This window comes from Pipistrellus kuhlii, unplaced genomic scaffold (assembly GCF_014108245.1).
Source record: "Pipistrellus kuhlii isolate mPipKuh1 unplaced genomic scaffold, mPipKuh1.p scaffold_m20_p_7, whole genome shotgun sequence".
NCBI classification, from domain to species: Eukaryota; Metazoa; Chordata; class Mammalia; order Chiroptera; family Vespertilionidae; genus Pipistrellus; species Pipistrellus kuhlii.
Genome location: NW_023425573.1, coordinates 34780377 through 34804876, shown reverse-complemented (window position 1 = coordinate 34804876; position 24500 = coordinate 34780377). Strand labels below are relative to the sequence as shown.

Below are 24500 nucleotides of genomic sequence, written 5' to 3'. Positions count from 1 at the left end.
GAATTGGCCATAGGGTGGTTTATTCAATAGAATTTAATAAGATGTGCTCTCTCAAGTATGATCTCTCACAAGAGGATTTCATGGGTTTTTAAATTCGCATCTATTCAGGGAGATGGTGTTGACCATCATCCTAGGGACGTGACTGATTTCCAACTTTCATAATAAATTTGATTTGTCCTGAAACCATTTGAAAATTTCTTCTCTCAGTCTATTCAGGTAGAAAAGCATTTGAATGAGTTAATAGATCCATGAAATGAGTCTAGTTCACTGAGTATCTAAAAGAGGACCAAATATCCTAGGTATTGGTTTCTCTAAAGAGAGCTTATGGAAATTGCTGAAGATTGCTCTATGATCCCAAAGCAAAGAGATAGAGCAGGAGGTGAAAAAAATTTTTAAATGCATCTTGACTATCTGGCATTTAGACAGGAAGTTACCATAGAGGTCAATGTGCGATAATTTCATATTCAAATACAACATTAAAGATGAGGCAATTGTCTGAATAATTACCAACAGAAATTCCCTGTTATTAAGGAGGAAACATTATTTCTTTAATCATCCAGACTATTTCTACAGATGGATCATATTAACGGAACAATTATTTAACTTTTCAATTTGTTTTGACTGCATAGATAGGCCCTCTGGGACCCATACACAAGAACATTTATTTCAGAGGAAAAACTCATTCTGCCTTGAGTCTTGCACTGACAAATCACATTATAGCAACTTTATTGTTTCTAATTAAAAATTGCTGCTGTACTAACAAGTAATAAAAGTTTTTCAAATAACAATGCAGTCTACCTCCAGAATAAGAGAAAGAGAAGAAAACCTGGATGACACACTATTCAATAGACACTGGGAACCTTTCACACAGTTGAACACTCCCTGCTTCCTGACTTCATAGGCATTTCCCCCTCCTTTTTCTGGTGGCTTTCTTTTGCTCCTGGCCTCACCCTTGGATCTCTTCCTTTCTCCTTTTTCTTTAATCTTCACCCAAAGATATTTTCCCATTGATTTTGAGAGAGAGTGGAAGAGAGAGGGAAAGTCAGAGAGAACTATCAATGTGAGATAAACACATCGGTTGGTAGCCTCCCGCACGCACCCTGACTGGGGCCCAGTCCTAGGAGGAGCCTGCAACCAAGGTACGTGACCTGGACCAGAATCCAAACCAGGATCCTTCAGTCCACAGGCCAACACTCTATCCACTGAGTCAAACCAGCCAGGGCTCTTCCCTTCTCTTATCCATAAGTTCTCCCCCAGATTAACCTTCCTGATGGCCTAGTTTTAAATACTATCTATATGCTGATTACTCAACTGTTTGCTTGAGAGCTGTACAAACCAGTCAATTTTCAGTCATTTCCCATGTCATTAAGCATTGTATATTTCACCATTAATTTTGGGGGGAATCTCTCACTTCTCATTGACCGAGTCCTAGCTACAGTATTTTTTTTTTCAGTTTTATTGAGATATAATTAACATATTACTTTCTATAAGTTAAAGGTATACCACATGATGATATGATACATGTATACTATATTTCAAAATGCTTACTACAATAAGGTTAGTTAACATTATGCATAGCGTCACATAATTAAATTTTTTGTGTGTGGCGAGAACATTTACTCTTTTAGCAACTTTCAAGTATATAAGTATAGTTACCATGCTGAATATTAGGGCCCCAGAATTTATTCATCTTATAATGGAAAGTTTGTACACTCTGTCAAGAGTCTTTCCATTTGCTTCACACCCCAACCCTGGCAACCACCTCTCTACTCTCTGTTTCTTTGTGTTCTGCTTCTCCTTGATCCAACATGTAGGTGAGATCATACAGTATCTGACTTTCTCTGACTTATTTCACTTAGCACAGTGCCTTCAAGGTCCATCCATGTTATCACAAACGGCAGGATTTCCTTTTTTTTTTTATGGCTGAATGATATTCTATTGTGCATATGCTAGTATACACCATAATTTCTTTATGCACTCATTCACCACTGAACACTTCGTTTGTTTCTATAGATGGGCTATTTTGAGTAGTGCTGCAATGAACATGCAGATATCTCTTCAAGGTAATAATATCATATCCTTTGGATACATACCCAGCAGATTACATGGAAGTTCAATTTTTTAACTTTGTGAAAAACCTCCATACTGTTTTCCATGGTGTACAAGAATTCCATTTTTCCACATCCTCACCAACACTTGCTATTTCCTGTCTTCTTTTTAAAAGTCATTTTAATAGGTGTGAGGCGATACCTCATTTTGGTTTTGATTTGCATTTCCCTGGTAATTAGTGATGATGAGCATTGTGTCATGTACCTGTTGACCATTTGTATGTCTTCTCTGGGGGGAAAATGTTCAGGTTCTCTGCCCATTTGTAATTGGATTATTTTGGGGTTTTGCTATTGGATTTTATATTTTTGAATATTAACCTCTTATCTGATATAAATGGTTTGCAAATATTTTCTCCCATTCCATAGGCTGTGTTTTCATTGTTTTTATTGTTTCTTTTGCTGTGCAGAAGTTTTTTAGCTTGATGTAGCTTCATTTGTTTATTCTTGCTTTTGTTGCTTGTGCTTTTGTGTCAAATTAAAAAAAAAATCGCTGGAGCTTTCCCCCTCATTTTCTTCTAGGATTTTAAAAATTTCAGGTCTTACATTTATATCTTTAATCTATTTTAATTTAACTTTTGTGATAAGATAGGGCTCCAATTTCATTCTTTTGCATGTGAATATTCAGTTTTCAATCAACATCGTTTATTGTGAAAAATCTTTTCACCAGTAAGTAATCTTGGCTTTTTGTCAAATATATATTGACTATATAGACAAGGATTTATTCCTAGGCTCTGGATTCTATTCCACTGGTCTTGCTATCTGTTTTTGATGCCATACCATACTGTTTTGATTACTATAGCCTCATAGTATAGTTTGAAATCAGGAAGTGTGATACCCCCAGCTTTGCTCTTTTTCAGAATTGCTTTGGCTATTTGAGGTTTTTCCTTTCTGTCTCTGGACACACAGACTAAGAATTCTCCTGCCCCAGGGCCTTTGAATTTAATATTTCTACTGCCTGAAATGCTTTTCCCAGATCTTTGTGTGGCTTTGCTCTTTCATTTCATTCAGGTCCCCGCTTAAATATTATTTTCTTATACAGACCTTCTTAATCACTCTCTGGAACAAACATTCTCTCAAATTGTCCTTCAGCGACCAGTCTCTATCCCTTTATCTCACTTCATTTTTCTTTATAGCTTTTCTATTGTCTATTGTTCCCACTAGAAAGGCAATTTCTCTGAGGGCAGGGACTTTGAACAGATAGTGTCTGAAGAGCACCACATAATAAATATTTGTTGAATGAGTAAATAAGCTGTGCTGTACATGAGGATGTAGAGATTAATAATACATGAAGCATCCCTTAAGGAGTTCAAAATGTATCGGGTCTAGTAATAATTAATGTCGTTTTTAAATATTCATTTAAAATCTTGCTTGGCGTTGACTTGTATTGACATAACCTTCAAACATGTGGTATGTACAGAACGTGTGAAGTGCAATTAACAAGTTTTGCTTGAAAAAGTTTGTGTTTGGTTTGGTTTTTGTTGCAAAACTAGGGCTAAGAAGATGGCGGTGCTCTTGGTCAAGATGCAGTTAGTGCCAGAAAATGCCAGCGTTGGTTTGAGAAATTTCGCAAGGGAAATTTTTCGTTAGGTGACAAGAGTGGTCGAGGCCGTGTGTCCAATTTTGATCAAGAAGCTCTTCAAGCTCTTTTGGTGCAAAATCCTCAAATTACCCAACAAGAGCTTGCGACAACTTTAACTTGTTCACAAAAAACAATTTCCAATCAATTGCGTGCACTTGGCAAAGTCCAAAAGTTTGGAAAATGGGTTCCTCATGAGTTGACTGACAACAACCGCAATCAAAGAGTCACAATTTGCAGTTCGCTCCTCTCTCGTCAAAACCGTTTGCCGTTTTTAGAGCAAATTGTTGCCGGAGATGAAAAATGGGTGCTGTATGTTAATTTGAAAAGGCGGCCTCAATGGTTGGACAAAAATGAGGCTCCGCAGCCCACGCCAAAACCTGACTTGCATGCGAAAAAAGTGATGTTGTGTGTTTGGTGGAATTTTAAAGGAATTCTTCATTATGAACTTTTACCATCTAACCAAACCATTACAAGTGCAGTGTATAGTTCCCAATTGGAAAGGTTAGCCCAAGGTCTAAGAGAAAAAGAACCCGCGCTGATTAATCGGAAGGGCGAAATTCTTCACCACGATAACGCACGACCGCATACTGCAAGAATCACTGCTGAAAAACTGTGCCAGTTGGAATGGGAAGTTCTCCCTCAACCTGCATATTCTCCTGATATTGCCCCTTCCGATTACCATTTGTTTCGTTCTTTGCAAAACTTTCTTCTTGGAAAAAAATTTAATAATGAAGAATGCCTCAAAAATGCATTGACCAAATTTTTTGCATCAAAATCACAAGAATTTTACAACGGAGGGATTAAAATGCTTCCTGAGCATTGGGAACAAGTAGTAGAAAACAATGGCAACTATATTGTTGATTAAATTTTGTTGTATTGTTTAAATAAATTCGATTTTAAAAAGTATTAGAAAACGACATCAATTATTACTAGACCTAATAGTTGGAGAGGGGGGGTCATCAATTAATAATGTACAGTATGGTAAGAATCCATAATAGACCAATGGCAGTAAACACTAGGAAAAACAAACAAAAAAAGGAAGATTAACTAGAAGTCTGAGCTGGATACTGAAGGAAATTCAAGGCAAATGGTAGTGGGAGTCAAAAGGTGGATATTAAGGCACTGAATGTAGAGGGAGAAATATGGGTAAAGATATGAGAAAGTGAAGCAAATAGATAGTTTTCTGGAAAACAGGGACTATATTGTTGGAGTGCCACATGAAAAGAAGGGAATGGTAAGACACGGGGCTAATGATGAAATAAGGATCCAAATCACAGAAAAGGTGTGGTATGTTATGCTGAAGAAGATTACTGTAATAGTGAAATGTGTTTATTTGTGTACTATGGAATATTCATCAATCATAATGATTAGCAAATGGAACTTTCAATCAATTTGACTATTGATTAATTGAGGGTTTCCAACCTTTGGGAACATCTTCTTGTTAAATATATTTTCAAGTTGTGACAGTAATTTCCTTATATTTAAAAATATAATGAGCCTAATATAATGTAACCCCTCTTTGATAGTTTATTTTTTGAGCATCTGTCTTTTCTTACCTATTAAACTCTATAACTGGTAAAGAAGGTATACGAGATCAATCCCTCTGTGTGTGTTTCTTTATAATACTACTAGAGGCCCATGCACAAATTTGTGCATGGGTGGGATCTGGTCAGCCCACCCCAATGGGGGCCTATCACTGGAAGGGTCACAGTGGTTGGCTGCAAGCCCGCCCCCAATTGGGGTATTGGGTGTTGTGGGGTCGAACCCTGGGTTCAAAATAAGACCACCAGAGGCTGATGATTGATTAAAAAAAGCAGGCAAGGATTTATTGAAATATCTGGCCAGGACAGATGTGAGAGCACCACACGCAGGTGGACTCCACACAACTGCACTGATCAGGGGTAGGCAGTCCCTTTTAAAGGTTCAAACCACAGGAATTTTCCTTTGTTCTAAATTCTAAAACCTAAAGTCTACATTCTAAAGGCTGGGTTCAGTCCGCAGGGTCGTCGCTTAGTCATATCCTGCTGGACATTGGAATGTGGCTCTATCTTATGATAGCCAATAACACAGAAGCAGAGCTCAGAGGTTATCTACAGTTTCTATCTCTGAAGGTTACTGAGTTAGTGGTAATTAATCTCCTGTGGTCCTGGTCCCAGGCAAGGAAAAAATGCCTTAGCCTCCAGGTCTTCACCTGAAAGCTAAGGTAAATAGCTTTTTTTTTTTTTTCCATGTTTAATCAGGTCCAAGAGCCAAACTAGAAGGGTTAAAATTCAAACAGCAGTTTTTACCAAAATATGGTTGCCACTATATTTCATTGGGGGCCGATCGGGGCCCAGATCAGGCTGATTGGCTGCTATAGTGCACATCATAGCCACCAGTAGTTCCAGTCCCCGGGCTTTGAGATATATATAATAGTGTTTGCATGTTGTCCAGTTATCTTGTGATGGTCTGCCAGAAAGCCTTTCAATTCAAAAACAAAATCTGTGAAATGGGGTGAAATTATTTATAATATTCCTTGTTTCTTAAAGAAATTAAATTATAAAAATGTTACTAAATTGTGTTATTGTTTCAGACCTACAAGTAAGCAAGACTATACTGTATGATAGTATAGATGTAAAATTAATTTCCTTCTTAAAATAATCTGGTACTATTTCTTGCATAAAAAAACAACAGAGAATTTGTATCCACTTCTGTTTGAGCCCATTGCTTAAAGGGGTCTTCAACCATAGACTTGTAGGATTATAGAAATAAAAAAGATTCCTAGAAAGTTCAAATGTCATCTGAGATGAATGACTCACAGATTCTTGAAAACAGATAGCTTTGAGGGTTGTGAACCAAATTTCTTTCTACTCACCCTACTTCTTTCATATTCTTTCCTGGACGCAGCAAATACCTGAGCATTAGATATGGCGATTCCACAGAATGGAAGATACATCTGCATAACCTGGGAGCAAAGAGAGTTAAGAGCATTGAAACATCACTGAACCAGATTCCGAATTTCCTGCATATACCTAATTGTAATACTTTCTTTTCCACCATAGAGACTGAGTATGGCATTATTGATACTGGTAACTTCAGAAGGCATTATTTTTCAGTTAACTATAAGATGGTCTCAATCGAGCTGTAAGTAAGGACAATCACATCTAAGATGACCTTAAGGGAAGCTACACATTATATGATGGCTATGAGATAAGAACTGTGTTTAAGTCATCTTTATCTTCCTTCTTTGAACGAGAAATGAATAAACTCTGATATATCTAGAATTTAAGGCTCACACTCAAATTTAAAGGTAGGCAGAATATTAGTCCATTCTTTGTGCCTATGTATCTGTAGCAGGGAATCTCAGCTTGATCCTAAAGCTCTGTCAAGTCCAGACACAAATATTCCTGTTAGGATTGGACCAGTAAGAACTTAGGGGCCAGAGAACCTACTAGCCTCATGCAAAAGAGACTAAACTGTGTGCACTACTCTGCGGACATAACTGGACATGAATGCAAATTGGTGGGATGGTCCTACAGAAGTCTATTTGGAAAAAAAAAAAGTCTGGGAATTCTTTAAGAGAGCACTCCTTCTACAGGAAGAAACAGGTATGATGGACCTGATCCTAACAAATCTTTCTCATCACAAGGTGTCTGTCTAAAGATTTTTAGTACTGCCTGGTATTCACATGCAAATTCAATTCCACAATCTCTAATTCCAGAGGAAAAGAGAATGCCCCATGTAAAAACCTAAAGCATTATCTCCCTAAACTCTACATAAAGTAGGATATTGTGACAAGTGATATATCTTTGGGACTTCTCTAAAGCAGAGGGATAAGGGCATGTTTTATATTATATTTTCTCTGTCTCTCTCTCTCACTGTCTTTCTCTGTCTCTCTCTCTGTCTTTCTCTGTCTCTCTGTCTCTCTCTCTCTCTCTGTCTCTCTCTCTCTCTCTCTCTCTCTCTCTCTCTCTCTCTCTCTCTCTCACACACACACACACACACACACACACACACCACCACCACCACCACCACCACCACCACCACATGCCCTGCAAAAATATAGAGAGCAGTGCTCACAGTTGTGGGGAGGGATGAGAACAGCAGGAGCAGATCTGCCCATGGACACACACATATGCATGTCTGAGACACCCCTGGGACACCGAGAACATAATTATTTGGAGTGAAAGATGATGAAGGGAAATTCAATAAAAACCTTGCTTTGGCTACTTGGGCATATTCAACTCTGACCTTGGGTCCCCAAAAGTATTTCCAAATGATGTAGAAGCTAATACTGTGACCCCAATTTTAAAGAAGAGAGAAAAATAGTAGGATTGGTATTAAGTAGAGGTATAAAATACATGGTTTCATTGTTGCAGATATTTTTCAGGATAAATTCCTTCAAAGTAAACCAATATTCAATGAGGACTTTCTTTATGCCAGATACTCTCACTTCATTTCTTCATTTGAATTGCACATCAATTCCCCACGGAGGAGCATTTTACAGATTGGGAAACTCAGTAACTTGGCTCAAACTCACACAGAAACTCAGGCTCATCTAATTTTACAACTGATGTTCCTTCCTACAACATGTTGCCTTTGAGAACTAAATGTTATTTCTGTCACCCTCTCCTTCCCTTCCTTACTACTCATGACTTAAGAAGTTTGTCAATAAACCATTACTAAGCTCTCAACATAAAGCTGCCAGATACTCTGCCAGAATTCCCCTGCCTTGGCCAGAATGAGACTATTTTCAACATCACCTACACATTCAGACAGCATTTTCTTGCAGTTTTCTGGGGGGTTTTTCTCTCTGTAGTAGAGAGATTGACAATGATGGAAGTGGAAACATGGGTTATTTTAACTTTCCATCTTTTCTTCCTTTCTGTATTTATTTGTCTTCAGGGGCTAAATTTAAGGTGGATTTTATAAGTCAGGTACATAGAAAGAAGGCAATGATCTAATAGACATGTGAAACACTTTCTATTATAATATATCACAGGCTTGCTTTAATTCGTTTGTAATACCACTTTTTTTTTTATTAGCTACAAGCATTGTGTATTAGCTACAAGCATTGTGTATAATTATAAAGAATCTGACTTTTAAATCAGATGACCATTGTCCTTTATTTGGCTGTTCTGTGAGAAAGTCAACAAATCACTCAACCTCTCTGAACTTACTTCTTTATCTGTCAAATTCCTGGTTTAACTGAATAATCTTTCTGGTCCTTTTTGTTTTAATATTTGGAGATTCTAATAATTAGAAACATCAACGAACTACAATATTCTATTTGCTAGAGAAAACAAATAATTCAATGAACTTGCTCATATCTTATTCAAGATAATCAGTTCTAATAGTCATTGATATTTATAAAGTCTTTGGATATGATGTTAAGCATTTCATATGTACTACGTCATTTGATCATCACAATTATGTAGGCTATATTATTTGTCCCATTTTTCAGAAGACAAAATTGAGGCATTATAAACTTATCCAAAGTTATTTGAAGATAAATTCTCCTGGGTCTATTACATTTCTGCACATCTTAGAAACAAAGGTATTGGCTCTGTCTTTCAAGGTGTTTGTATAGTCAACAGCCTTGGGGAAAAGATAATGTCTTTTTCCAGAGCAAGAGCAGAATTACTATGCAATATAAGTAAGATAATATTGCCGAAACCAGTTTGGCTCAATGGATAGAGCGTCGGCTTGGGAACTGAAAGGTCCCGGGTTCGATTCCAGTCAAGGGCATGTACCTTGGTTGCGGGCATATCCCCAGTAGGGGGTGTGCAAGAGGCAGCTGATCGATGATTCTCTCTCATTGATGTTTCTAACTCTCTATCTCTCTCCCTTCCTCTCTGTACAAAATCAATAAAATATATTTTAAAAATAAATAAATAAATAAAATAATTAAGATAATATCACTCTCTGGAGCAGAGTTTAGGCAGGCTAACTCTCCATAATAAAAGATTTGGCTTCTCTACATTTGAGGTTCCTCTCCCATACACAAGCCCTGGGTAATCTCCATATAATGTTACTGAAGATTTTATCTCAAGCCAAGGCACCTGTTCACATATTTAAGACTGTTGTTTGTTTGTTTTCACTAGTCTTATAAGTTTATATATAAACTCCACAACATAGTAACTCCACAACATAGTTACTTAATACTTGTAATTGGTAAGAACCCCAGGAACAATTACTAAAATTTTAAATTTTTTTACTTCTTTGTTCACTAAGCCAGTTGTCAATTTTTTCTTTAATTTCATTGATTCTCTCTCCTACTATATTACATTTTCCTTTATTTTAGTGATAAAACTAGAAAAGTTATGTATAAACTTAACAAAATCTAAGTTTAACACCTTTAGATTCCTTGCAAATAAAATAAGGGCCTTGGAATACTTTAACTCTTGACACTACTCTCCTGGTATACATGTTACTTCTATTTGTTCTGTCTTTTTGTGTTACTGAAAGTTGGACATTATTATTACTATTATTAGTTGAAGTATACTTATATTTAACCACAGATTTACCAAACTTTCCCTTTTCATTCCTTTCAGCATCTTTTCCCTCCCATTCTGGGATTATTTTCTTACCTTTAAAATACAATACTTTAAAATATCCTTTAGCATTGGTGGTAAATGATTTGTTTTTGTTTTGTTTAAAAATATCTTTATTTTATGATAATTTTAAAAGGTAATTTAGCTGGGTATAAAATCTTAGGTTGACAGCTATTTTCTCTCAGAAGATATTCCCCTATCATGTGCAGTTGATGATGCTGTCAATCTAATTCTTTGTAGATTATACATAATTATTTTTGGTTTCTTTTAGAACCTCTTTAAGTCTATGGTGGGTAACTGTACTTTTCCATTTTCAATCAAAAGCTTAATGAATCTCTCTCTCTCTCTCTCTCTCTCTCTCTCTCTCTCTCTCTCTCTCTCACACACGTAAAGAACACAATAGATAGAGACAATATCATACCTTCATCTTTCATGACATATTGCAAACTGATACGGGAATTCATTTACAAGAGGAATGATCTACACTGTGTCATTCATTCATTGGCACAATAATTCATCACTTTGTGCGAGACTAAACTCCATTATGAGTATCCATATGACAATATAATCAATAGAATTTCTAATTAAATGTACAGAATAAGCAGGCAAATACATTTTGAAAGCAGGAAGTAAGAAGAAGCTGAAGTAGTAGGGAAATAAAAGATAATAAAAACCAATATTTTAATATCCTCTTTTTTCAGTCTCAGTGCAACAGATATCTTTTTTAAAAAATATCTGTTGTTATATTCTGCTCTTTCTGAAGTCCCCATCCTCCACACACACAAAAAAACAAAACACAAAACTAATTTGGCATTCACTACCTCGTTTCTGAATGCCAAAAGGGGGGAAAAAAAAACACACAGAATGACTAAGAAGCTAATGAGTCTGTACACCCTTGTGCAGCACTTTTCAGCTTGAAAGCACTTTATGGGACGTTGGCTAATTAATCTTTACAACATCCCACTCAGAAAGGGAGTTAAACTGAAAACCATTAAACAGTATGAAAAAGTCACTTTAGCCCTGGAAACTCATGAAAAGTATCACTAATAAGCATAAACTGTGAGCACTGGGACTTTCCATCAATGTCCTAAGAAAGACAGTAGTACCAAGCCTTTGTAAACTTATACACCACAGAGAAGGCTGTTAAAACCCCATGATCTGGTCTGGTCCAATTATATATCATTAAAGAACACTGGGGTTCTACACTAGAGATTCTCAGTGAGGGGCCTGGGGCCACCCCCTTTATGGACCCACTCCTGAAGGCAAAGCAGCTTGAAGAGCCACATCACTGTCAGCCAAATTAATGGGTTAGAGGAGGCTTTCCACCATCATGCAACATCTTCCTCTGTGCAGTTCCTGAGATGTGGCTCTGTGTCTCTTCTGCCCTCAGGCGTTAACTATTAGGCAAAGCTTCACTGATCTGGGTCCCACTGGTGATGTTTTAAGATAGTTGTAAAACAAATGCTAAAAAAATATATTCAAGTAGAGTAAACTTATCTTCACATATAAAACATCTCCCACATCTTTTAGAAATAGACTATTAAAAACAGTTTTAAAAATTAGTTGGAAGTTTTTCAGACTCCAGAGGAATTTCTGCTTCTAGAGTAGAGTTTGGTTCATTGCAATTTTGTGTCTATGCAAAGTCAGTAAAAACAATAGGTCAGGTTCTATTTTAAAAATCAGTATTTTACAAGAATCTTGTCAGCTCACACCAAAGTATATGCTCTCGGCTAAAACATGCCTGTTTCTAATTGTGCTGTGCCCTTTTGAAGAAAACAGTCTCCCAAAAATACACTCAGGCATAAAGTACCAAATTTGTTTTAAAAAAACAACACATTGGAATGCAATAGAAAATACGATGACATACTTTTAAAAATTGTCACTCTAAGAATTAACACTCTGAAGAGAATGGGGAGAGTTCCTTTACAACAGCTGAGGGAGAATAAGAAGACAAAGGAGGAGAAGCTCAATCACCTTCCACTTCCCTTCTTAGGAGAGGGCGATAGCTAAGTGTTTCTGCTTCTGCCCCTGGGTATTAAAGCAGAGTCCTCAGAGGAATTGGAATGAACATCCTTCCATTATTCTCACCTTTCTCTTTGAAGCTAGTATTGGCTAAAATATCCCCAGGAAGCCAAGCTTACTCAAAGATAGAAAGGCTGAAGAAGTAGCCTTGCAAGTAACAAGTAGTCTTAAAGCATCAGAACCTACCCCCTGTGACTTTTTAGAGGCTCTATTTGGCTGAGAACTTAAGTCATGCATGGACTAGTCCAGTGGCTCTCGAGCCGCGGTTTGCCTTTCTGTTGACTAATGAGTTTGCCGACCACTGACCTAGACTCTCGATTCCACTAATTACAGGCTGTTGTCATTCCTTGTGATCAATCCCCTATCCCAGTGGTCGGCAAACTCATTAGTCAACAGAGCAGCAAAACCACAGTTTGCGAGCCGCATGTGGCTCATGAGCCACAGTTTGCCAACCACTGAACTAGTCATAACGTCCAATAACTTTATTTCTGTTTGGTCCTGTCCCCTGAGATTTTAGAAAAATAACCCTCTCATATCCAGAGGCAATTCTAAATTCCCACCTCTTTATTCAGACACTCAACTGAAGGGAAACCTTGAAAGAATCCATTTCAGGAGCTAGGTCCTAAGATAATACGTTTTTTGTTTTTTCTCACCATAGCTTTCAACAATAATAAACCCACTACCCATTTGCCATGAAATTTTTAATAATCTATAAGGAACATAAAAAAGATTTTTAAAATGGAGAAACAGGCCATATTTACAATATAAATAAAAGGACTCAACAATAAAAAGAGATCAATTGTCCCTTAATATTAATCCATAAATTTTATTATACTAAAAACTGGAATGTTTGGAATTTGAAAAATAAAAACCATTCTAACATTCAAATCAGTACCTAACTAAAGCTCATACTACAGAAATGCTATCAAGTAGAGTTCTGAACTACAAATAATAATACTATTTGTTTGGTCTTAAAAGACAAACATATTCCTTACTGGTATCTCTGGCAGACTAACTCTACCAAGTAAGATTAATTTCATGACTGTTCTACTCTTTATCAATTGACCATGAAAAAGAGTTAGACGTGGCTGTCAGTTCAAGGAATTAATAAGATCCAATGTCAGGGACAGAGAATGAACTCCTTGATGCCAGAGTCAATATTTTGTTCATTTCCCTGCCCCTCTGAAACAGGACACAATAACTGACACAAAATTTTCTCAAGAAATATTTCTTGAATATATGTGACTTTATGGTATAATCTGTAACTTCAAGGTCTATCTGCTGTTAAGCTTTCTTTTAGGCACTATCCTTTACCAAGAACACTATCCTTTACATAGTGCCAGTCTTCTCATGCACACACAGCAACCAGGAAGCTGAGGGGACAGAGGTGGGATGGAGTGGACAAAGGAGCAACTTTTAGATTATACCAACTTTTCTTGCTTTGAGGAGGAATACGGGAGCCGCAACAATTTTCTCTGGATCTATATTAATTTACACGTTTAATGAAGATAATAGAAACCAAACAAACACCCTCTCTGGTTTGGGGACTACATTTAGAGAGACCATTCTTTAGCTCGCCAAGAGTTTTGATTAACTGGGCAAAATATTCAGCAACACTGAGAGGTCAGTAAAATAAAAAGTAAATGAACACTTAGTAAATGCACTAACCTTGAGAAATGAAAATGATATACTTTAAATAATCTCATCTTATTTTTTAAATATATTTTTATTGATTTCAGAGAGGAAGAGAAAGGAAGAGATAGAAACACCAATGACGAGAGAGAATCATCGATTGGCTGCCTCCTGCACGCCCCCTACTGTAAATTGAGCTCAAAACCCAGGCATGTACCCTTGACAGGAATGGGACCTAGGACCCTTCAGTAGCAGACCAATGCTCTATCCACTGAGACAAACAGGCTAGGGCTAAACTTATCTTAAAGACTGCATCAGTATCTGAAAGTTGCTATGGTGAATTGGAAGCTTCCTCTGTACAAGAACAAGACTTGTTTCAGTTCCTAGTTCCTATGAAGTGGCTTCTGTGATTTGAATTCTCTTTCTTTTAACATCTGTATACTTGACACTTTCTTGGATTTATTTTCCACCGTCACAATTATATGACTTTAGGAGGTTGTGTGGGGATGGATGTGGGGGTAAGAAGGAGAGCTAACTTTAAGGTAGAATAAATTCTATTTAGAATTTTATAAAGCTTTCCACCCCACAATCTGACATCAAACTCCCAGCACAGAAATCACAGGGCAGAGTGTTATTTTTCTTCCAGTCTGTTTCTATGTGGAAATTTAAAGACAGCAATAAGATATATAAATAGGTAACTGCTAGTTAAACAATATTCCAACTTTTGTACAAGTTATTAACTTAATAGAACGAAGTTCCAGGATAAATCCTATATACTAAAAGGCTAATATGCAAATTGTCCCCTTGACCAGGAGTTCGACCACGGGTTCAGGCCCGGCCGACAGACTACAGCCCTTCCCCCCAAAATGGCCCAGCCCAATCCAGGCGGGCTGGCTGGATCTCATCCATGCACAAATTCATGTACCGTGCTGATAGTATAATTATAACGAATAAAATACACTCCATGACAAGAAATAGGAATGAATCACCATTTACAAGTATGAGAGAATAAAGGTGGGCTTTTCATTTTGTCAACCAACCACCATATGTATTTGTAATTTGGCAGTTAATACTTTAGATTTCTCTTTTCTCAGTTTGAAGCTTATTCTTTGAGGTCTAAATTGGTTCATTAACTAAGTACAATTTAACAGCTATATTATAATATTATATATTTGTGCTGCAAGTCATAAAATGACTAGTATTTCTGAAGCTACATTTTTCTGATAAATTTGAGATGTACTTAAAGGTACATTTATTCTTTAAATAAGTTTCTCACTGCATGCAGCTAACAGCCCATACATGCTTATAGAGTGGAAGGCCTGAATTTGCATTCAAGGAGACAGCAAAGCGAGTATTAGCAATGTCTACCTTGCAGGAAATCAACAGCCATATCCAATGCCTGGGTAAGTAGTCAATGAACTAAAACTAGATCAGGAAAGACAAAAATATAGTCTTGGTATGAGTCCCAGTATCTATATGAGGAAGCTCAGGTAAAAAGCAATCAGAGTTAAAAATAGAATACTGAATAATTACCAAATTCTGCGGCCCAATACTTCCTTTCCCTGAAAATGACATGGAGAGAAGAATTGAAAGGAAATCTCATCTCACAAGTATTTATAAGGAAGCAGCCATATGTACATCAACTAATACAAAGTCCAGGGTCATTTTTGGAGCCCTGAATTAGACAAAAATGTTGGTTCCTCTGATCACTTGACTTGAATCCCAAAGAGGATCCATGAAACAACTGGAACCTTGTAATGATCCACAGAGGATTGTGGGTAACTTAGAGTCATAATTGGCCTCCGAACCTTAATTGGAAAAGCCATAGATGTTTCACATCAAGAAGAGCCCTGCACTATAGCTTCCCAGCCAATCTCACTCCCCTCAGAACTCATACTCAGTCATCCCTACACTTTTCACCATTAGGAACACCTCTTATTCATTTTTTCTGCTTTTAAAATCCTCATGTTTCTCTAAATTTACTACTATTGAATAATAATTTGTTTCTCATTTTTTATTCATCAGAGACATATATAAATTCCAATCAGGCATACTGATAAGAACACTGGTAAAATTTCCCTAAAAGACATTTTAAAAACCTTGTTTTATTTAATCTGTTTAGATTAGTCCTGGTTAAGAATATTGTCTCTGGCCGAAACCGGTTTGGCTTAGTGGTAGAGCATCGGTCTGCTGACTGAAAGGTCCCAGGTTTGATTCCGGTCAAGGTTCGATTCCGGTCAAGGGCATGTACCTTGGTTGTGGGCATATCCCCGGAAGGGGGTGTGCAAGAGGCAACTGGTCGATGCTTCTCTCTCATCGATGTTTCTAGCTCTCTATCTCTCTCCCTTCCTCTCTGTAAAAAATCAATTTTATATATATATATATATATATATATATATATATATATATATATATATTTTTTTTTTTTTTTTTTTTTTTTTTTTAAAGAATATTGTCGCCGAAGCCGAAACCGGTTTGGCTCAATGGATAGAGCGTCGGCTTGGGGACTGAAAGGTCCCGGGTTCGATTCCGGTCAAGGGCATGTTACCTTGGTTGCGGGCATATCCCCAGTAGGGGGTGTGCAAGAGGCAGCTGGTCGATGACTCTCTCTCATCGATGTTTCTAACTCTCTATCTCTCTCCCTTCCTCTCCGTACAAAATCAATAAAATATATTTTTTTTTAAAAAAAAAAAGAGTATTGTCTCTGTTAGTTTTGTAAAATTATTTAAATTATTCATGGATTCTGCCTCTTACCAACCACCTATTAACACTCCAATTCTTACCACCATTGCTGCCTTCTCAGACTTCAAGGGGTCAGGAGTCTCTTTATTAGGAATCACTGGGTTAAAATAGTTACAGATCTGCTTAGGTCCAGAAAATCAGAATAGTTCAGCCATGACATCATTTTACTATGCTTACCTGGGTACAAAAATTTCAAGGTAGTGTTTTTTCTTTTGGTGTGATGATTGATTTCAAACTGGCATCTAAGCCCATGGAAGTGCAAGGTTGTATGTGCTCAGAGTCATGACACAACTAATCTCAGGCAATACCCAACAGAGTGCATGAACTGACTCTCTTCCATTCATTCCTACCAGCCTGAGGCCACATCCTAGAATCCTTGGGGGAAGAGCAACAAAGGCAGATCTTTCTGGGGCTGGCTGCTCAGGGGTATGCTGAGAGAATGAACTTGAGATTTGGAGCCAGAAGGTATGTGTTTGAGTCCTGACCGTGACCATAACACCTACCAGAAATACATGGCTTTGAGTTAAGATAATTAACATTGGCCAAAAGGAATAGTAAGTATCTCAACCCTACCTCCCTATTTTTTTTTTATGGATCATTCTTTTTTTATGTTTATGAATTTTTATTTTCATTTATTTTTTAATGTTTGAAGTATTACAAATAATGGTACATATGTCTCCTTTTTTATCCTCCCATTCACCTCCCCCCAGCCTCCCCTACTCCCCAGTACATGCCCTTACCTGTCCCGTCCCCCCCTCCCCCCCGCCAGTGTCTTGTATCTATTGGTTATGCTTATATGCATGCATACAAATCCTTCGGTTGATCTCTTACAGCGTGTCTCCCCCCCCCCCCCCCCCGCCCCCAACATCCCCTGCTTTCCAGCAGATGTCAGAACAAAATGCCTAATCAGCTATTAATCTTCTCTGTTTGGTGTCTTAGACACAAAATCACTTGTCATACTTTGTCTCATCTTTACATAATTTTGCTTTATTTTCTCCTGACACTCTTTGGGCAATTCGGTTTCTTATGTAGATATCTATGTATTTGTAGTAACCTACTTTAATTGGGTTTCATAGAAAAAGATGAATGAGATATCATTTGAGGAGTGTAAGATGTCAACAGAGAGAAAAAGGACCCATGCATGGTTCACTAGGCAGATTAAAGTTTAAAAAATTATCAGTGAATCTGAAGCCATTATAATGTTCTTCTACTATTTTTTCCCTTGCTGTCCCAGAATGTACTGCTAGTGTTTTCTATGCGTGGTCCATTTTGAGTTGGGTTGTATTTTGGCATCTGCGTGACAATGTCAGAGTCACAAGCCCATCGTTTCACACTGGGTTAGTGACACTTGGATCTATTTTTCATTCAGTTCCTAGAAAAAACTGTCACTCTTCCCCAGTGATTTGAGGCTATGGTCAGAAAGGCATCCTGGTGCCCCTGATGCAGTTTAAACAGAGCACTGTGTAACTCACTCCTTAATCATGTCGCTGCTCACAGGTCTCCCGACGTGAAAGCATGCTGCGAAGGACAGGTTTCTAAGGATCCTGCCTATCACAGGCGTTCTACCATTGAGAGGTGAATATTTGAAAAGTGCCTTGGATTGGAAATGTATTTATTTATTCCCAGGTTTTAACAATTAAGGAACACTTTTATTCAATTATTTCATATGGTGAATGCCACTGAGACATTCCTGGGAGCTGCAATTCTCTGAGAATTTGAGTTTCTAGGACTGTTCAGGCTAATTTCCATCCCAATTAGTATCTTAAGAGCTGTCACAAATTGTAGCTTCAACCAGGAAAAAAAATTCGGATGCCAAAGCACATCTAAAAGAAGAGCCACTTTAGTACAGAGCCTCCTTTGAAGGTCCCTACAATTAAGCAATCCTGTGGAAAGATTAAAAGCATAAGTACAATTTACATGCATTTTCCATTTCAAGCAGAAAGTCACTTTGTGTATATATTTACAAGAAGACAACTAAGAAATCCCTTAGCTGGAAAGAGGTTAAGACAAGTTAATATCATATAAGTTGGATTAGATTCTTCTGAATATTTATTTTCTCCATGCTGAGAAAACAGAAGCATTCATAGTCAGAAAATAATCAGTTCCAATTTTTTCATTAATGCTGAGTACAAAATGTTACTTCGAAAAAATCTTCAGATTTAAATTGTTCTATAATTCCATTTTCCATTTCCCATTCTCCAAAATGATGTTAAAGCTAATTTATCATTCTCAGGCATGAATTCTCATAATCTTGGGGAGAAGGGAAGGAATGTGATTAAAGGAACTCTTGGTGAATCTATTCCAGAAGTGGACAGGGGTGAACATAAATCCTACCGATTCACATGGAAATTCCCAAAAGAGTGAGAAGGTGAGTGCTCAGATGGCCAGAAATCTCCTTCAGAGAAGGAAAATATACAGCAAACTCTGAGTTTATTTTTCAGAGGACTGGCTGCAAAACCTAATCATGCTAGAAACCATTGAAGTACAAAATGGAAAAATGTGAATATGTAATTCCACTTCAGCCTGTGAATGTGTCTTAGGGGAAAGCTTTGTAAATGGGAACTTTCTCACAGGATTTTGCTTCCTTTATTTGATTAAAGGCGCACTCAAAGTAACTGCAAATTGCTTTCTTCTGTGTGCTCTCTCCTTGTTCTCATTGAAACCCTGAGTCCTACAGGTAGGTGTTCTGAGGCTCGCAGAATGTCAGAAGCTGTTCACTGTATAGCTACAGTATTAGCCAAATGTGTGTAAATGAGGGAAAAACAAATCTTACAATTAAATTATTTCATTTTAGCACAATTACTCATTTCCATCATTTCAACAGCATATCAAGTGTTAAAAAGTCACTCAATATAAAAGCCAGAGAGCTTTTCTGAGACAGACTGGTCATTTGAGCAGCAGAAAAGAAACTGGAAAATTCAATAGTTCTTAGAATCAGTTCCACATCCGAACAAATTTTTTTATACATCTGCCTCTGTTTGACATGATTAAGGAAGATAGTACAGCAGGGCCTGTACACAATGACTTTCCAATAGCCAAAGGGACTTCATAGTCCAAAAGAAACAAAATCAAGTTCCTTAGATAATGACAGACACATCATTCCCCAAGAAAGCCATCCTGGAATTTATCGAACACATTGCTGTGTACAAACAGTTTGTAACCTTGACTAAAACATTAAAATCACCCAAGGAAAGTTCAAACAACCCAAAAAACAAAACAAAACCCAGTAAGCCTGATCCTTACCCCAGGAGGTCTGAGACTAATACAATCGGTCTGGTATGGGATGGTTCTAATAGGCAGACAGAGTTGAGGAGTACTGTGCTAGGGCCTCAAAAATAAAAAAAGATAAGAGTGAAGTACAAATCTCGTGTTATGGAGAAGCACGTCTTCTTTAATTATCCCAGAGCATGCAGGACCTATGGGAACTAAACTGGCAATTTTCTACTAACCTAACCTGCTGGAACCAATGGAGCACAACTCAGTTTTGAGGAACTAGAAAGCTCCTCATCTCTGTGATCAGCTATCTTGTCAGTCTGATTCTTTTTATTGAAACAATAGAAAAGGTTTAATTATAGAATTATAAAAGTTATCCTATTCTGTCTTCCCATCTTTCAAGGCAGAACATGGTATTTATGCTCTTAGTTTGGAATGGCTAACCTTTTTTGGTGAGAATTTAATGAAAGCTAAGTGAGCAGATGCACACATAATTTTCTGTTGGATTTCAGTGGGTTCACAAACCAGCACATACAACTCCCTAAGAGCCCAGCTTAACAACAACCGATTTAATGGCTTCGCCATGGGTTGGTGGTCAGGGGCTGGGAAGAAGAAAAAGGAGGAAGGGCAGTGAATGAAGCAGTAGAGCCCGGAGGCATGAAGCAGTAGAGCCAGGATGACGCTTCTCAATTCAGGTGCATGAGAACTGCCTGGGGATCTGTGCTGAAGATTCTGATTGGGGTCTGGCGTGGGCCTGAGAGTCCACATTTTTATCAAGCTGCTGCTTCGTATTTGAAATAGCAAAGTACCTAGAAGTAGATCATCAACTTACCGGCTTTTCATAGTACCTAAGGACATAGACATACAAATAGTTCCACCCTTCTTGAAAACCCAGTATTGCATATAACATATGCCATTTCTCTCAGCAAAAATCGATATAGAAGATGGCAAACTGAATTGTTTATTTTCAATGGTCTCAAAACTCAATTGTGTTTCTCAATCGTGTTTCTTTTCATGGAACCAAACGTTACTAATGCAATGGAAGTAATTTTTTTTTTTTCATTTTGAAAACAACAAAACAAAAGAACTGCCCCTGGGTGATGTTGCTCAGGAAGAAATGAAATTCCATTATGTAGTACAATGTGATTTTTAAAGCAGTTTTGTCTGGAAGAGAATTCTACTTGAACCAGTTATGAGCTGAAACCAGCCTTTCTGAACCAGAAAGTAGCACAGAGCCCATGGAGCTACATGATCTTTCAGATTTTTAGTCAAGCCGGCAGTCAGACATCCTTCATGCTGCCTCAGAGGCAGGAGAGGCTCCCGCCACCATCTCTGCCCTCACCAGCTGTGAGCCCAGCTCAGGGCTGCTGGATGAGCAATGCTCCCGCTGTGGGAGCACATTGACCACCAGGGGGCAGCACTGCGTTGAGCTTCTGCCCCATGGTGGTCAGTGCATCTCATATTATATTCGATAGTAACCGGTCGTTTCCCTGTTTGGTTGATTCGCATGTTAGCCTTCTAACTTTTTATGTGCTTATGTCTATTTCCTCTAATAAATTATAAGTTCCCAAAGGAGATAATATCTTATGTATTTTACATTCCCCAGTGTTTTGCCCAGTCCCTGGTACATGGTAGGTATTAAAAATTCATTCACTGAATAAATGATCACAAATATGTCAGTATCCCCTAGTCATAGTTTGTAGATAGACATTAGTAAAATGAAGATATTCAATCATTCAGTTAAATTTAAAGAGGCCATTTAATTATATACTGAATTTATACATGTGGTATGCAATTTTGGATATAAAATATATCATAAATAAAGAAGAACTCTATATTGCTGCTACTGGTAGTTCAATGCTAAGCATAGGAGATTCTGGGTGTTAAAATTTTAAAGTGATATCTCTAGATTTTATGAGAGTAATAAACAGTAATAGATCTTCTGGTTAATTAATGTGACCTGATTTAGACAAATCTAATAGATGAAAGTCAATCATACATCAAGGATAAATTAAAGTGAAATAACTTACATTGCAAAATAAATTTATAATAGAAGCATTTAAACAGCAAATCCTAACATATTTTAAATATAGTTTGATTCCTATTTTAGGAACCTATCTATTAGATGCATTAAGGTGTGCTTTGTTATAAAAAATGAACACAAATAGATACAGAGAGAGAGAAAAGGCTAAGAGAGTAAAAAACCCAGAAATATTCATATTTGAAATGAAGATTTAGTTAATATTGAACTGCTACTTTCCAAAGCTCAAAGTTTTAGTTTAAAAAAAAAAGAAAAGAAAAAGGTTGCTTACAAGAAATTTTCAACAAACTAAATAGCAAAACTTTTAGGGATGGTAGAAATTATCCCAGCTCCCTTATCCTAAGCCTTATGCTAGAAAATTAAATAAATTTAACAGTCAATAAACTTTGAACATCTATGTCCTTTATCTCAAACACAGAAGACTAAGAAAGTGAAATCTGCTTTGAAATGATCAAGCATCTTTTGCTACATTTATAAGAATCCTTGCTCAATTTTGTAGGTCATTAACGGGTCATACTGCATCTTGGGGATAAGCTTGACATGGACTCTCAGGGATCCATCAACAAGAACCATAGCTGAACATGTGCTGCTGTAACCGTGCATTCCAGACCCACAAATGTATATCACTGTGCAGTGACCTATCCTCTGACATGGAGAATCATGACATGTCAGAACAGGAACAGGTCTTAAAAATCCTCGAATCCTCTACAACCCCTTCAAATATGAAAAACAGCGCCTCCAAAAAGCAAGTAATTCTATTGACTTGCAAAGATGAGCTCAAGTCCAGTGATATTACTAGGTCCTCTCAGGCCACAGTCTAGCTTCTTGCGTGCCCTTCTTCCTTTGTCCACCTACAAGCAGGTCCAGGGACATATCCAACTCATTCTTGTCCTGTTCTCTGCAACTCTCTCAAAATCTGTTTTCAGAAGTATGATATCTAAAATAGCTCTTACCTTGAAGCACAAGTATAAGGCGACTCTCAAGAGAGGATCTAACCAGCCACAAGTATAACTTAGGGATAGGGCAGGGTGGCTGGTTAGGGACTGGAGCCATTCTGTGATTCAAGTTTGAGATGTTTCCAATTGCCTCCATCATCCAGCCCTTCCCTTCAGGTTGAGTTAGGTGTTGGGGAAGTACTGTGTGCTTTACCATGGCATTTTCTCTACTGGTCTATCATTGGGAGTGAGTGCCTTCCAGTGCGGAGGCCCTGAGTCTTATTCATCTTTTTATCTCCAGTGCCCAGCATGATATCTGGCACATAGAAGATCCTCAACAAAGGCTTTATGAATGAATGAGTGAATGAATGAATGGGCTCATTCTTGTATCTGTTCCATAGGGTTGTTGTAAGTTTAAGACACCTGTGTGTGGTCTGACAAATAGTAAATGCTTACTAAACTGAAACCTCTTGACCCAAATCTATTCTGATGCCAATCTACCCTCCCCAGACTACACACATACTCCCAGCACCTCTTCTCTATACCTGTCAAACTAGATCAGTTTGTTCCCCTCGCTTAGTAGATGTACTAAGTGCTGGACTTTGTGCTAGGCAATTTACCTGCAATACATTAGCTAATTCCACAACAAACAAGAAGATGGATACTGTTATCATTGCCTTACTAAAAGTAAATTTAATAAAGGCCAAACAATAGAAACAACAACAACAAAATAATAAAGGCCAAAATTTTTGCCTTTTGTGTTCACAATTACTTCCTGTTATTTATAACAGGAATTAGCACATAGTAATTGTTTAATAAATATTTGCTGAATAACTGGATGAATAAATACCTACATTAAGTAAGAAAACTGAGACTGAACGAGACCAAACCATTTGCCCAAGGCCACACAATTAACAAATGGTGAAGCTAGGATTCAAGCCACAATCTAATTGAAGCCAACATCCATGATTTTAACCACTGTCCCATACCCTCTCAAATGAAAGAGTGGTGATTTAGTCAGACAAGGTGCTAATTTTGGTTCATCCCACATATCAATAGATTTGATACCACCAGGCTAAAAAGACAGAGAGACCATATTTATTTCTAACATTTTGTCTCCTAAAATATTAAGGCTTATCAATGTACACATTTACTTTTATGCCAACTATCAATGAATTTTCCCTATGGTCCTTAAAATAATAAAATATTTTACTCAGGCAAACCTAGATAAGAAGACAAATATTTTTCTGATTTGGTAGATTTGATTAATTTCAATTTAATCTACACCATGGAATTATCCTAAAGAAGAAATTGTTCTTTCTATAGTAAACTTAAAAAGATTTAAAATTCTTGTACTCTCCTAATCCATGCTGACCAAGACAGTAAAAACAATTACTGTATACAAAGCTAAGTAAACTGAAGCTTAAGGAGATAGCTGTTTGAAAAAAAACAACCAAACTATTCAAGTGAAAACACTTTTTCCCATATATAGTCAAGTAAATTACTATAGGATGACCCAACTTTTCAGCTATTTTAAAGACTCATTTGCACTGGCCATAATTATGATAGCCATAATTTCATTGTTAATGAGAATATAGGTTTAAATACTCATTGTTTCATATGCATCATATTGGGAAGTTGTCCTTCCATTAAGCAGGGAATAGATACGTTGCCTGTAATATATGAGACTGAAAC

The 24500-nt window shown here is 37.2% G+C and overlaps 1 protein-coding gene across 1 annotated transcript in view; it reads right to left on the bottom strand.

Moving 5' to 3' along the window:
* PDE11A (phosphodiesterase 11A) overlaps window positions 1-24500 on the bottom strand; it is a 265912-nt gene that overhangs the window by 175741 nt on the left and 65671 nt on the right. Inside the window, exons 3-4 of the mRNA XM_045575416.1 lie at window positions 15243-15293; window positions 6542-6631 (exon numbers count right to left, since the gene is read on the bottom strand). Of these exons, the coding sequence (XP_045431372.1) occupies window positions 6542-6631; window positions 15243-15293 (141 nt within the window). The remainder of the gene's footprint in view (window positions 1-6541; window positions 6632-15242; window positions 15294-24500) is intronic.